At 38.6% G+C, this 12,351-nt stretch overlaps 1 protein-coding gene across 9 annotated transcripts in view; it reads left to right on the top strand.

Annotated features, from left to right (window-relative positions):
* CNTN4 (contactin 4) overlaps nucleotides 1–12,351 on the top strand; it is an 892,715-nt gene that overhangs the window by 443,539 nt on the left and 436,825 nt on the right. For 8 of the 9 annotated variants that reach the window (XM_087431362.1, XM_087431364.1, XM_087431363.1 and 5 more), the window contains one exon: nucleotides 6,998–7,139. In XM_087431362.1, coding sequence (XP_087287488.1) covers nucleotides 7,085–7,139 — 55 coding nt within the window. In that variant the 5' untranslated portion in view covers nucleotides 6,998–7,084. Of the gene's footprint in view, nucleotides 1–1,262; nucleotides 1,401–6,997; nucleotides 7,140–12,351 lie in introns of those variants that run through there. The other variant, XM_087431367.1, reaches the window with a different exon arrangement.

A 12,351-nucleotide genomic window follows, 5' to 3' on the forward strand; every position in this document is an offset into this window, starting at 1 on the left:
AAAATCAAGAAATAGTAGTATAAGCATTTTGTTAATGAATATTGAGATACATACCATAAAAACAACTTGTTTTCCCTGAGAAGCAATTGTCTCAGGGGAGTAGGAATAAGTATTTAAGCTATATTTACGTGTTACTTTAATAAAATTAAAAATTAAATAAAACTTATAAAAGTGGTACAATATATGATTACTTAGTGGAGACTATCAATAGTGAGTATGTCTTTGTAGCTTGGGATTAAGTTTCCAGTAACAGTACCATACATAGAATTTAAAAGCAATGCATCTCAAACAACTTTGATGGGTGGGATGATGATGTAATCTGAGAAATTGTGAGATGTCTCAAATGGCTTTGGTGATTGCAAAGGCATGGAGACTACCATTCATTTGACTTCTTAAATATCTTACAGATACACAACCTTTCTCTGATATAGTGATGCAATTCAGGCCTTCAAGGATCTTAGAAACAATCTGGTCCAGCACCCTTTTTTGTTGGTGAAGAAACTTGCCCAGCAAGCAAATAACAGCACTGGGCCAGGAACCCAGTTATTCTGAATCTCAATCCAGTGATCTTTTGAAATACCACACTGTGATTATCTGGTTTACTTCAGTTTTTTAAGATGATCCCCTCAGGAGCGAAGTGTAAAGGTCCAACATCAAAGTAGAACAAGATTTTATACAGAGAGAGTGTGTTGAGAAATTGATAGTGGGTATATACTCTAAGAAACTTTAATAAGAGATTTTATTAGAACTCTGTGTAGAACTCTGTTGGCTATCAGGATGTATAAAAGATATCCTTCAGTGACTGAAATGGTGAGATACTGGTAGCTGGCTTTTATTCCAGAGCATATCTGCCTAATATAATCATTATATTTCTGGTTAGGATTGCCACAAGTATCAGACACTATTTTGCCTAGAAATCCTTTAAAAATAGAGGAAATTGTCTACCTTAGGTGACCCTCTATAATTCCTAAAAATCCTCTCTAATATGGTCCTATGATGGAATATGGACCATATTATTCCATATTATTCTAATATGATGGAAACAGAGTCCAAATTAGCCATTGGGTAGGTGAGTACCGTCTAAATAAGGGATTCCAACTTATACATGTCTACCTCTTGGTTAATAGATATGGAAATAGATATGGTTAATAGATTATGGAAATAATACATTTCCAAATGTATTATCCAGACCCCTTAATTTTGTGTTCTTTGCACTGTTCCTTTCAAACTTGCAGATGGTGGGACAAGCAATCCAATGAGAGAAACCAAGCAACACACATTTTTCTCACCACTCCTAGCAAACTACTTATTGCAGTCTGTACTGAAGTAGTGAAGACATCAGGGAAATGGAAATGTGTTCCTTCTAGTAGAGTAAAAAGCTGGTAAAAGAAGAAAATCTAGTAAGCTAATTTGATTGACTGATGTGATATGAATTTTCATTATCTAGGAAGAACCTGTAGGACAGCTACCATAACCGTAAGAAGTATAGATTATTTGTATTACTCACTTGACATATAAACTAACTTTTATAGTCAGTAATCTTTTCTACCTAGCTGAGTTGTAGTGCCCCTGTGGGCAGAGATCTTGACCCATAACTCTTTGCGTTCTGCATATTATCATTTGAATAATGGACATTCAATAAATATCTGTTGACTGATTGAACATTAAGATTTGACTGCATACCATTTTCCCTTGAAATGATTGGCAGGTTGCCTTCTGAGGAAGCTGAATTTCTCTCTTGCTTTCAGTTCCTTTCACTGCTTCTCCACCATTGTCATTGACTGTACCCCTCATTAGTTAATTAATAGAGTTAGAAAACACTCAACTATACAAGTGGGAACTGTGGATTATCTTTTATAAAATTCCTGCCCTAAGAATGGCTGCATCCTAAATAATAATTAGCAAGAAAACAAATGTTCATGTTGTTCTTACACTTAGAGGGAGAGGAGCGTGTTCAGAATCGTGCTGTCACAAGAAGACTTCTGAATTAACACTAGTGAAATGTAGCCTTCTGACAAAGTCTCAGCTCTGAAACTTGTGCTATGCTTTGCTTTATAAATATTACACAGATTCTGCACTTTTGCTTACTGGCATCTGGCTTCACTTCTGCAGAAGAATATGAAAAAGCAGAATTAGAGAGAGAAGAGTCACCTTTAGGACTTTATGTCATGCTTTAAAAGACACATTGCTTTATTTATATTTCTGTCACTGTAGTGGAAAAGAGACAGTACTTGAAGTATAAAGACATAGATTTGAATGCTGGCTCTATTGATTTCTGGATGTTTGACCTTAAACAAGTTCCGTAGTCTCTCATAGTCTGATTTCCAAGTCTATAATTTTATAGAGGTTAGTGATGCCCCCAGGGTTGTTATCAAGGTTAAATATCAAAGGAATGTAAAAGTACACAGTAGGTCCACAAAAGATGTTAGTTAAGTTTATTCTTTCATTTCAGTACCAACTAGTTTTTGACTGCCTATTCTGTTATTTACTATTCCATGTGTCTCTTAAATATCAGTGAATAAAGCGAAGATTCCCTACCTTCATAAAGTTTAAAATCTATTGGGGTGGGAGGATTTAAATCTGAGTCTAAACAATAATAATAATTAATATTCACTTGCACAACATATGTCAGTTGACCTTTACAGCACATTTGTGAGGAAGATAGGGTTCATGGTGTGATCCCCAAAATAGAGACAATCAAATAACTTGTGGCAAAACCAGGAAGAGAGAACTCAATGTGCTGATTCCAAGTTCAGCATTTTCCCGCTTTGTCTTGCTGCCATGAGGCCTTGAAAAATGTGTTACATGTTGGAAGTATACTTAATAATTACAGATGTAGTTAACTTGTTGATCGGAGGAGAAAAGCAAAGGGAGAAAATAGATATTCTGTGCTTCTGGGGATTGCATTTAAAGCAGATCCCCCTACAGGGAAATCAGATTTGTTCAGGTCCTCCCCATGTTTGAAGCCATTTGCACCATCCTCCTAGCCTTCAGATTCAAGTCCAGAATCTTTAATGTATATTCCAGGCTGTTTAGGGATCAGGGATTAGATTTAGGCTGTGCTGTGCCATCTTTAACAAGGATAGCTACTAAATGTCAAGAGCCGGTGCTCACTGCATTCCATACATTCTCACTAATCCTTACAATTAGCCTGGAAGATAGGTATTCATGCCCTTATTTTGTAGATGAGCCACAGAGCTGGAGAATGGTAGGTCCAAGATTAGAGCACAGGTCTGATTTGACTGATTTTGCCCCTTTCAGTGTCTTGCATTGTGGTAACTTCAGCACTCTCTAAATTCTCAGCTTCATACCTGTTTATTGTCCTTGTCACTTGGCTTAGAATTTCCTTCATCCCTCTTATCTATCCTTTAAGACTCAGTTCAAACTATTAGCCCCTTTGGGGAGCTTTCTTGAAGCCCCTGCCCCACCTTGCCTCCTGGCTCAGATAGGTGATATTCTTTTGCATCCTTAGCACCTTGTATTTAATAGACTTAATACATGCATTGTGCTGAATTATGACTGGTTTAGTCACCTCTCTCATCAGGTAAACAATGAGCTCCTTGAGGACAGGGCTCTTACCTCTGTTACCTTTGCACACCCAATACCTTGCACTGTCCCCGCACCACAATTAGCACACCTACTTATTTGTTGAGCAGGATTAGAACTGTTTGGATACCAACAGAATTTTACTTTAGCAAAGTGCTAAAACACATAATTATATGATCAGACCTGCCTATAGATTCTTGGAAACCAGGACTCTTAAGGGAGAACTGAATCATGCTTTTGTCTTAAGCACTTTATACCGAGGTCTTCAGTATGACTGCTAGTATCAGAATTATTTGAAGAGTTGGAGGCTAGAGGAGTTTTGCTTTGTGGAGCAGTGTGTGAAAATATCTTGTAGAATTTTCAATTACTCATCTGCTTCCAGCTCAGCCAGAGGAAGCGACCAAGTCCTGTTTCGTTGTGTGGCCTCCTCCCGAGGATTTACGAGTCTAATTCTTGGGCAAGGTCTCAAAGTTAGTGCTGAGTACACTACCTTTTGCTATAGCCACCTTAGGATAAACCAGAGAGAGCTGTGAGCTGCAGAGGAGATCTATTACCACCATAACTCTTGGCTCATCCTGCAGCTTTCTTTCTGGCTCTGGCAGAAAAACTGAAATTATAAAACTTGGTATCCTGCGCCATAGTCCCACATGCGATTCATGAATCTTCAGCTCCCTTCAGAAAACCTGGTGCTCTGGTTACTACTGCCCACTAGACAAATTACTGTCACTGACCCCATTATTTCCAATTAGTGAAGGTGAACCTTACCTACCTGAATGTAAATAAATGCCGATAGGGTTCTTGAATTCCTTTATCCTTAAAAATCTACAGCTCTTAATAGAACACACATTGTAAGTAGCATCATATCATGAATTAAATCTTTATCATGTAATTGGATACATTTCCTAAGCTAATTTTAATTGCTTCAAGAAACTGCTTAACATTGTAGATCAATCCCCGGGTCCGAGATGACATTTCTTTCTCAAAATTAATTATTAATAGCCTGATCATTTGCTTAAGACATTAATAGTTTTCATTGATCAGCACATCCTGTTTATCTAAAATGGCCTAATCACCATGCATGTCAGAAGAGTATCTGAACATATCCAATTAGAAACGTTGCCCGCTGTCAGCCACATCAGCAGATCAGAAGTTAAGGGTCTCTTTTGTCTTCACAACATCCTAAATCTAGCTTTATCAGAAACTGAGCTATTTAAGGGCACAAAAGAAAGATGAGTTCTCTAATGATGGTTCTTCACTTTCTGTTAGCTTCCTGGTGAACATAAAGGCTTCTCATTGACCACGCAGTATAAATTAATGCTAAGAGCCCTTGATTAGCGAGCTTGTGTTGGTCCATGTTTTCATGTGAGCCTGTGTTTGCTCACAGTGTTTTCCTTATAAGAGGGAGTAACATGAGAAGCCCCAGGTTCTTATCAGCTTAAAAATACTGGGGCTACAATAATAATAATATCTGGCATTTGTATAATGTGTAGTTTTCAAAGAGGTTTCATTTACTTAACCAGGAGGTTTCCCTTGAAACAACCTTGAGAGAGAGGCAGGGTGGGGTGCATACCCAGGACCACACAACTAGTTACAGCCAGAGTTGTAAAAAGGATGTGAGTCTCCTGGTTCCCTAGATTTCTCACTTATGTGATAAACTGATGAATAGGAAGCATCCTGCTCCTCTTTCAAACCCCAGTGGGAGCTCATCTCTTTTATGAAGTTCCCCAGGCCAGAAAGTTTCCTCCTTCCTCCATAACGGCATACTGTATTGCAGTTTTATGAAATTGCGGGTAAATGCCCCTACTAAAGTAAAAGATCCTAAGGCTAGAGCTAGTTTCTTCACTTTAGTGGGTCCAGTGCCTCACTTGATGTCTGGTAAGCAAAAGATGCTCCATATATGCGTAAACACATGGCTGGCTGGCTGGCAGGATGGATGGGGGAAGGCATGGCTGGATGAGAGCAAGCACAGTGCAAGTTCTGTTTTCCTAAGGTCATGCTGTAAACCTTTGGCACCTGAGGGCAATTTGGCTTTGCTTGGTTCACACAGTGTTTAAAAATATATGTATAGGGGCCAGCCCTGTGGCTTAGCGGTTAAGTGCGTGCACTCCGCTACTGGCAGCCTGGGTTCGGATCCCGGGCGCACACTGACGCACCGCTTCTCCGGCCATGCTGAGGCTGCGTCCCACATACAGCAACTAGAAGGATGTGCAACTATGACGTACAACTATCTACTGGGGCTTTGGGGAAAAAAAAGGAGGAGGATTGGCAATAGATGTTAGCTCAGAGCCGGTCTTCCTCAGCAAAAAGAGGAGGATTAGCATGGATGTTAGCTCAGGGCTGATCTTCCTCACACACACACACAAAAATATATATATATATGTATATATTTTGAACTGATTTCCAACATTTAAAACTTGGGAGCTTTTCAAAATACAATAATATTTTCAACTTTTCTTTTAAAAGTTGTAGGTGCTCCTGCAACCCTGGGTCTGTCCCCCACATTTGAGCCATCAGCTTGAGCTGAGGAGCACCTGCACCTTCAGACAGGGCATGTCAGTGTTCTCCAGAGTGCCTGTGTCTGCCTGCCAGCTTCACTCATTCCTTTACCTGCTTTGTAGCTGTACCCATCCTTTCTCCCGTCCATCCTGCCAGCCACCCATGTATTTATGCATATATGGAGCACCTTTTGCTTGCCAGACACTAGCATAATTTTTTCTAGCTTTTGGTACACAGAACAAGCAACCTCTCTTTACCACAGAGTTTTCCTGTTTTAAGATTCCTGGCTAACGGAAGAATTACTGTTCTTAATCATGCTCCGGATTTGTCCAAGAGAACCTAATAGACAGCTACTCATAGTTGGTGGAATTTCTCTCAGTAGGCTCTGGAGCTGCACATTTCTATTGCATTTTAGAAATGAAACGTAGAGCATACAAAAAAAAGTTTGAATTGATGGGGTAGCTATAATTTTCCCACACATAACTTCATTCTAAAGCTTGAGAATTTCTACTTAAGGTCTGCTGGTGTTAACCCTATCTTGTTCAGTGGCAAACCCTATCTTGTTCAGTAGCAGTTCTTCCATATTCACTTTTTTGGGTGTATTATTAATTGAAAAATAAATAATAATGGGGACTGGAGACTAAGGGACTGAGAAGGACCTTGTAAAAAATAGTCCATTCCCCTGCCTTCAGGTTAGTTCACGCCAAATCAGCTGTTTTTGTCTTCATTCAGTAGCCACAGGGACACATCAGCTCCAATCTCTGCCCAAGTATTATTTGGAAGAAAAGGAAAGAAGGCTTATTAGCTTCACATTCATAATTTAACTTGTTTCTATTTTCTTCAATAGTACTGTTCCACAAGTGAATTTTATTTGTATTCAAGGAAGGATAAATTTGCAGAGACCACAAGGAGAAGTATTCCCAAATCTCATTGTAATGTCTCTTCTTTCCCACAGATTAAAGGTTGAACAAAACTTAAAAGAAGCAGCGAATCTATTCACTTGTTATTGGACTTGAAACTCCTTTGACCTCGGAAACCGAAGATGAGGTTGCCATGGGAACTGCTGGTACTGCAGTCATTCATGTTGTGCCTTGCAGGTAGAGTGTCATTTTAAAACTTTTTGATTTAAAAATGCCATGTATTTCACACTAATTCAAAAGTGGGCCTTCACTTTAGATGGCAATGATAAAATCGTCAGAGTGCACACTAGTATGACTAGCGTTTGCTGACACTGTTGAATACACTTTCCTAATGGTCTTTTAGTACCTCTTTTCATGGTGTTGTATCCAAAGCTAGACATTGATGTTTCACCTGTCTGTCTGGTCCTTTTAGAATCATTTGAGCCATTATTTAGTTTGAAAGTTGTTATTTTTGCTCATCCCAGTGCTCAATTGCACAGAGATACTGGGCAATAAAACCGATAATATAGTCTAGAGTATTGCCTACTTTGATGTCAGTGGATGGAAGTTTATCTGGGTAGCTCTTTCAGTGTCTTTGTTGATATCACGCCGTCTTTTGATACTGACTTGCTTTCTTTTTCATTTCAATACACCTATAGTTTAGCAGGAGCCAGAAAGCAAAGACAGGAGATTTTTACCATATACTCATGATCAACCACTAGACAAGAGCTTTAAAAAGTTCCAACAGGCTATTTATTGCTTTTTCTGTTTTCTGGAAGATGTGAGCCTACCAGTTGACAAACATCATTCAAGTGTCGATGCAGCGTAAGTCCAGCGTGCACTGAGAGTTGGTTTCCAGGTTGGGATGGTGGGCGTCTGTCCAGGTCTTTTAGAAATGAGTCTAGTTGACCTGCTTTATTATTCGGAGAGTCAAGTCCAATGGGAACATCTGGAATATATTTGCATTTTTACAATATGAAACAAAAATGACTTTTGGATCACTGTTACTTTGACTCATGCATTCATTCAAATAATGTTACTGAGTACCTTGCAAGTAGCCAGCTCTATGCTAGTATCTAGGAATATAATTCCTAACAAGACACACAATTACTGCTCTCTTAGAGCTCTGTTAGCTGAGTTCTATAGACTGACAACTTGTTATAGTAGATTATTTGCAATTGTTATACAATTAAAGCTAGTAATGGTAGTACTAACATGTATGGATCACTTACTCCATGACAGGCACTATGCTAAGCACTTGGTGTACTTCGTCTCATTTCATTCTCTCATGACCACTAGGAAGTAAGTATTTACTATTTATTTTACTCTTATCACTATTATTATTAATATTATTACTGAAGCATCAAGAAAGTTAAGAAACTCATCCAAAGTCACCATGCCAGTAAGTGGTAGAGCTAATAAGATTCAAACTCGAGCAGACTAACTCCAGAATCCATAGTTGTGACCACCATACTATACAGTCTGTTACCTATCTTGTTGATTTGGCCAGTTCATGATTGCAAATTTATTATTGAAATATTGATTTTCATTTTTCCTGTGTTTTTCTAAATGTAAACCCTCATTCACTTATAAATCTTATAATGCCCTCCCTTGAAATCCTGAACTTCTTGCCGTAGTTGAGTTCACAACATCCTCATCATTCCCTGATCCTGGACATCTTGGCATCTAGCCATCTCTTTCAGAGATAACTACTTCTCTCCCTCATCTGGTCAGAACTTAAGTCCTCCCCCCAGCAATATGCCTCAGGCTCTGTGCATCAGTTTCTTTTCTGCAGTCTATTCATGCACCTTGACCCTGCTAAAAGGCCTCAACTGAGACAGTCGGACCCTAACTTCTCATGACTCTGGGATAAACATATACTTTAAAGCATAATGCAGTGAATCAGTTTCTCAGTATTTGGCTACAGCAATGTGTTTATTTAACCCACTGTGCTGAGTACGTATCAAGAATTTAAAGGGTCGCAAAGGAAGCCATCAGTCTCCTCAACTGTGTTTTAAAAGCTCACCTAAGAAGTGTACCTGTATCTTTTTTATTCACTTAGCTTTTTGTAGGGAATCAGTATATTGATTGTTTCTGTGAGGTTTTTTGTATGTTTATGTGAACTGTTTTACATGGCATTAATATTCTTTACCATATGCCTCCTTCAGTAGGTAAAGTCAAGCTTTAATTAATGTTTTTGTTTTCTTGCTATTTGTCTTGATTTCATTAATTTACATAGCACTAGGCACTCTGAATTTTGAACAGATTTCTTTAACTGCTTTAACTGTTCATTCTTTTCCTTGTCTATACTTCCTTAGTTGTAGATGTCTTGGTGAGTTTTTGGCAAGGAAAGGATTTATGTCTATTATGTTTACCATAATTAATGAATCTCAAATATGCCTCTTCCTGATCTTTTTCCCTAAATAAGATAGAGATCAAAATGGATAAGCAGGCTACTCCTGCAAGGGGTGCACCTTGAAAGGTCTGCTAATTATTTGAGGGCATTGATTAGTAATTTATGGTGCAATGGAAATGTTCTTCTTTTTTGCCAAATGCCAGACTCAGTCTCTGACAATAATTTTCAAAATAAGACTACTGATGCTAGTAGTCTGAAAATTCAGTCTCTATAAAATTGGCTTTATTATTCTCCCTCTTAATGAATTTAAACCAGGAATCACAAAACTCTGCTGCCTAAAAGAGCAAGGAAGGTAACAAGTGAGTAAAACATTCTTAAAGAAATAGTGACTCCTATTGAGAAATATGACAATCAATAGGGAATGATGGTGAGTGTGGAAAACTGGAGAAAACATGTTGCACTAAAGTAGCAACCAGTGCCCAGCTCTAGTCCTATGCGCCAGGTCTCCCAGTTTTTTGAGATTTTTTATGCATAAATCTCCTAATTCTTTAACGTTGCCAACTAATTCAAATTAATTTAAAAATAAAAATAAAAGAATTGTATAAAAGAACCCAAAATGCTCCTCAGGCTAGATGCAGTTCCTAGACCACCGTTTGCAAAATTTATTTCAAGCATTTGGTTTTTTGATATTAGACACGATGCCAAGTATACTAGATCTTAGCGTCTTTGTACTAACTCATCCTTTTGCCGAGAATGCTCTTGCCCTAAATGTCCCCATCACTTGCCCTCTAACCTTCTTTGGGTCTGTGCTCAAATGCCACCTAATGGGTGAGGCTTTCCCTGACTACAGTAAATAAATTAAAATAGCAATATTCCCTTTCACCAACATTTTGTACTCCTCATGTTATTTTATTTTTCTCCGCAGTTCTTATCAATAAAAGAAGAACTATATTTTTTATTTGCCTTTATGCTAAATGTCTTTCCTCATTAGATTCAAGCTTTATTAAAGCAGATATTTCTGTCTTTTAGTTCACTGCTCTATCCCTAGCATCTGGAAGGTGCCTAGTACATAGTGCCATTTGTTAAATAAATATATGTCAAACGATTAAATGCTGCATATTGGCCAGACATGAGTTCGAGAGAGCAGGTTTCCAATTTTAAGCTGTGCTATGAACCCAAGGCGTGCTGTAGTCACCTATATGTTAAGGTGGGGAACTAGCCACCTCTGAGGCTAATCTCTACAAAAGTTGTTAAAATTAGATTTAAATATATAAAGTATTGAAATTGGTTTGTGTTGAACTCTATATCAGATGTGCTTGGTGCAACACCCCCTCACCTACTTGTGACTTCAACTACAGCTGGGTGGACTGTCCTCCTCTGTGTTTTTCTGCCTCAAGTTTTTCTCTAAATTCACAAGCAAGGGGAACTATAAGAAATTAACTTCTTCCTTGCATGTAGTCATTAACCAATGGGGCATGAGACTCAGTAGATACATGCCTCAGCCTCTTGTCCTGTGGAAGGACAATCCTTAGGTACATTCTACATAGTTCCCTAGAGGTTCCCAGCAAGACCAAATTCCAGTTGCCCACAGTAGCTCCTTCTACCTTTTCCTTCTTCACCCCTGCTTCCCAGGATCATTTCCCAAATAAACTAGCTATTTCCAACTCCTTCTCTCAGGCTCTGCTTTTGGGAGAATCCAAACCAAGAACATGCACACACCAATTAATAGCAGAGAGGCAGCTCAGTATTGATCATGTCAGTAATTAGGAAGAAATCAGACAGGAAACTTAGCTTTGACAGAGATTATAGAAGTGTTTGACTGTGATGTAGATTCGTATGTGCACACGTATGCAAGTACTTACATGAGTACGTGTACATATGCCTCCATATAGCTATGTCTGTAAGTATTATCTAGGTCCTGCAACCAGATAGTTTTACTAATAACCAACTCTTTTACTCTGTGTTTTATTATTAGTCAGCTGTTGGACAAGTCAGTTTGCATCTCTGGGATTCCATTTATACCTCTGTGCAAGGAGGGAGTTGAACAGATGGTCCCTAAAGTCCTTTTCAACTGTAAAACTGTGTAATTCTAGCTATACACATGGTTTGAGAGGCAGATATATATGCTGAGAGGGCTTAAAGCTAAGCCTGAAATTTTATTCAACTAATATGAAATTTCACATAGGTCCTATGCTTTACCATGTGTTACTAATTCTATTCCCATTGGCAGAATTTGAAAGAAAGAATAAAATGGCTAGTCCATATGTTCATATGCAGCAAGAGGCATAAAGACATTTAAAAATGCTCTCTGAATGAGTAAAAAAATGTATGTTTGATGTATTCTCTGTTGATCTTGGTTTCAGGGAGGCTAAATTTATTCCCATCTCTATGGCACAGTTTACCAACTTCAGCAATTATCTCTTTTTTCAGAAAGTGCATCCTCTCCAAATCCAAGCATTTTGTTGATTTGTTCACAATGCCACCATTTCAGCTGTGCCTGAGGGTAGGCAGTGGAGAAAAGGTCCTGTGTAATTCAAGAGAAACATATTTTGGGATTGGTGAGAGTTCACAAAAAGTGGAGCAAGGAGGAGCCCTGGGTTGAGTAGTTAATCACGGGATGTAGCTTGAATCTCTGATAGTATAAAATGCAAACCAGAGGCCAATACCTGCAATCAGAGCACATGGAGAGACTGCTCAGTGGTCTGCAGAAGACATTTTAGCCTCAAGAAGTCTCTTATCACTAAGACTGAAGTAAGCTGTCTATGGTTTTGGCTTATTCTAGGGTCGAAGGACACAAATACACAATAGGAGCTCCCACTATTTGTTGATGTTGATAATAGAACTCGATGAGCACAATCTTCTCACGTAATCAAAACATTCTAGCAAAACTCAGGACCAGCCCTAAAACATCCTCCCTAATTCAAAATGCCATAAAGCCCCGCCGGGATGGAGAGTGCACAGAAGTTAGTTTCAAAGCTTGGCCCCACAGAGCCGCGAGGTACAATATTTCATTTCTCAAGACTCTCATATTTTTTCCCCAGAATAAACAGAAGA

This window comes from Ceratotherium simum, chromosome 5 (genome assembly GCF_057802395.1).
Source record: "Ceratotherium simum simum isolate JZ-2026a chromosome 5, ASM5780239v1, whole genome shotgun sequence".
In the NCBI taxonomy this organism is placed as follows: Eukaryota; Metazoa; Chordata; class Mammalia; order Perissodactyla; family Rhinocerotidae; genus Ceratotherium; species Ceratotherium simum.